The sequence below is a fragment of the Manacus vitellinus genome, unplaced genomic scaffold (genome assembly GCF_001715985.3).
Source record: "Manacus vitellinus isolate BGI_N305 unplaced genomic scaffold, ASM171598v3 scaffold_51_pilon, whole genome shotgun sequence".
Classification (NCBI taxonomy): Eukaryota; Metazoa; Chordata; class Aves; order Passeriformes; family Pipridae; genus Manacus; species Manacus vitellinus.
Genome location: NW_021940620.1, coordinates 1,292,600 through 1,295,689, shown reverse-complemented (window position 1 = coordinate 1,295,689; position 3,090 = coordinate 1,292,600). Strand labels below are relative to the sequence as shown.

The following is a 3,090-nucleotide window of genomic DNA, read 5'->3' as shown; positions in this document are numbered from 1 at the left end:
TTGGAGCAACCTGGGCTGGTGGAAGGTGTCCCTGGCCATGGCAGGGGGGTTGGAAGGAGGTTCTCTTTAAGGTCCCAAACCATTGTATGACTTCCAGGCATGCCAGCCCCGGGGACAGGCAGCCAGGGTGCCCCGGGCTCACCTCCACCTCCTCGGACTGCATGCGCAGGTCGCAGGGCGGTCTCACGGCGCGGGGCCGGCTGGCGAACCAGTAGGCCACGACGGCGGCGAAGGCGCCGATGCCAACCAGCGCCGTGGCAGGCAGGTTGCGGAAGAACTGGCTGAGGTCATCGAACTCGGGGAGCCGCAGGCTCCGCAGGATCTCCTGAGCCTGCATCTTCTCCGCCAGGGAAACGGCAAACTCTGCAAGAGCCACAGCGGGGATCAGGTCAGGGAGGCCGGGATGGACACGGGCAGCACGGGGCTCTGTGCAGTTTGGGAAGGGGAGAACACACTTTGCCAGCCTCCAGGATCCAGCTACGACTGTCCCCTCAGGACTGCCAGGAGCTCGCTCAGCCTTCCCTGAGCAGGACAGGGGCTGTGTGGTGGCCACAGCCCTGGCAGGGTCACGACACAGCACCAGCACCAGTCATGAGCCCTCAGCTCCCGTGGAGTGGGGCAAAGCCAGGTTACCTCTGTGTGAAGAACACTGCACAGACACCCCCAAAACACCACTGCCTTTCTCTTTGCCAGTGTCACATTCCCAACTTCGAGCTCCTTACAATTTACATCAGGGTAAATTATAGGTGATTCAAGCCATGAAAGTTTCATTTCATTGCTTGAATGTTTTCTGGAAGAAACAAGTGGTGACTGTTAAGTGAGGATAAAGGGGTGCCAGGGTATCAGGCTGTGAGCACACCAGCACAGGGTCCCACTCTGTACCCTGCCATGGGGAAGGTGGGTGGCTCCCAGGAAGGACAAACACCAGGGTATTTCCCAAGGAGAAGAGAAGGGCTGGAGGTTCAGCTCCCTGCAGACTGGGGGGGTGCTGGGCACCCCTGGCCCCTGCACTGCTGGACAGTGGGGAAAAAAAAAAAAAGAGGAAATCTGTTCTCCTTCTGTGTGAGGAGGGCTGTGCAGGAGGACACAGGGGATGAGACAAGGGTTATGATAGGGCATGATGACACTCTGCTGTCTGCAGCTCATTCCCTTTAGCTGCCAGCATTGCTTTTCTAGGAGTGCAGGGAAGGCAGGGAGCCCATGTGCTGGGCTCATGGAGCAAGACCTGCTCCTGGAAAAGCCAAGGGTAAGCTGCAGGTCAGGCACTGATCCAGACACCACCACAACAGGTTGCTTTGCTTTTGCCTCTTGCACATACAGAGAGAGGGGAGAGGGGGAGCCAGGCAGGGGGTCACTGCTCCAGGGTCTGAGGTCAGGGCTGTCCTCAGGGGACTCCTGTTTGGGTGTTGACTACACAAGGAGCATTTTAAATAGCTCCTGTTTACAGTGTTGGTCCAGTATCAACTCCCCACTGGAGAGTCTCCAGTATCAGCCAGCCCTGTGAGGGATGAGCCAAGCAGGTGCTGTCCAGGGGGAATCCAAACAGTTAAGGTTTCACACAGCTCTATTTATGACTTTACGAGAGTCAAGGTCTTAAAAAAAAAAGTTTTCCAGCCACAGGAGCCCAGGCAGCCCCTTTCCTCTTGCCCTCTGGCCTTGCTCCAGCTTGTGGAGTTACATGGCTTCACTCCCATGGGGGGGCCAGGACTTCCCACACAATGGCACCACTAACATTAACACAAACCAGCTTTTTTCCTCCTGGGAACAGCTTCTGGGCTGCGCTGTCCTGAAGGTCAGGGCTACTCTCTCTCAGCCTTCTCCTGTGTTTGTGCCAAGCGAGTGCTGGGGCTGGCAGAGAGGCCAGGCAGCAAATGGGGGGCACCCCTCACACGAGGCTCTGGAGGAGTTTATAAGTTTGCACAAGAAAAAAAAAAAAAACAAACAACCTCACAAACAATTAACCTCACTCATTGTTGGGCTATGAAGTGGTGGGGGCAGCAGAGAGGGGACAGTGACACAGAGCCCATACTCCAGGCCATCTCCATCCCTCGGGCCCGATGCTGCACCCCAGTGCCAGCCCAGCATCCCACAGCCACCTCTGCTCCCCTGAGAGCTCCCCACCCTACAACCCTCTGGAACCACAACCAGCCCTTCAAGAACGGTAGAACCCCTGCAGAGATCACATCCAGATGTTACTGGGCAATACCCACCCACAAGGTTATTTTCTCCTGAGTTTTGACCACCTTTTCAGAAATCTTCACATCTAATAAAACCCTGACTGTGTGGTTGTAATGATGTCAGGGGGAACTGTAAGGGTGGGGAGGCCCTGGCACAGGTTGCCCAGAGAAGCTGTGGCTGCCCCATCCCTGGAAGTGTCCAAGGGCTTGGAGCAACCTGGGCTAGTGGAAGGTGTCCCTGCCCACAGCAGGGCAGTTGGAACTAGATGAACTTCAAAGTTCCTTCTAACCCAAACCATCCTGGGATACTATGAACTGAGAAGGAGTACTGATTGCTCCCCTCAGTAGTTCTCCACACCAGACTATGAAAGCAGCCTGCCAAACACACTTTTACTACAAAGAGTGGGAGAGCTCAGCAAGGGAACTATTCATTCACAGATGAATTGGCTATTTGTGCAAAAGCATTTCAGCAAGTCCCACTTAAGACTGCCTGCTCCCAGAAACAGCCTGTCCCACCAAAGGCAGCCACCCAGTTTGCCACGGTTGCTAGTTACACTGAAATCCTGGGAATTACTCCCTCAACATCAGCCTGTAAGTGCTGTTTTGTATCCATCCATGCAGCCAAGCTGAAAGCAGAGAGTTGGTAAGGTGCCTGTGGGAACAGCACTGCCATGAGGGGATGCTTGGCCACAGCCAAGCATCCAAGTGCTGCTGCCCTGCTGGGCTGCAGGGATTGCCTGGGGGGAAACAGGGCCAGGTCTTTACATCTGTCCAGGTACAGGGTGTCCACAAACATCTTGGAGCTCGTAGCATCATCAAAAGGATCGTGAGAGTCAGGGCTGCAGCCCCTGCTCACACCGGATTTTTGCACTACAGAGCTCACCCACCTTGCCTTTTGCAACAGTTAATCCTG

At 55.3% G+C, this 3,090-nt stretch overlaps 1 protein-coding gene across 3 annotated transcripts in view; it reads right to left on the bottom strand.

Moving 5' to 3' along the window:
* Positions 1–363, bottom strand: part of ACSL6 (acyl-CoA synthetase long chain family member 6) — a 30,852-nt gene extending 30,489 nt beyond the window's left edge. For all 3 annotated transcript variants that reach the window (XM_018081085.3, XM_018081087.3, XM_018081088.3), the window contains exon 1: positions 143–363. In XM_018081085.3, coding sequence (XP_017936574.1) covers positions 143–337 — 195 coding nt within the window. In that variant the 5' untranslated portion in view covers positions 338–363. The remainder of the gene's footprint in view (positions 1–142) is intronic.
* Positions 364–3,090: the final 2,727 nt, after the last annotated feature.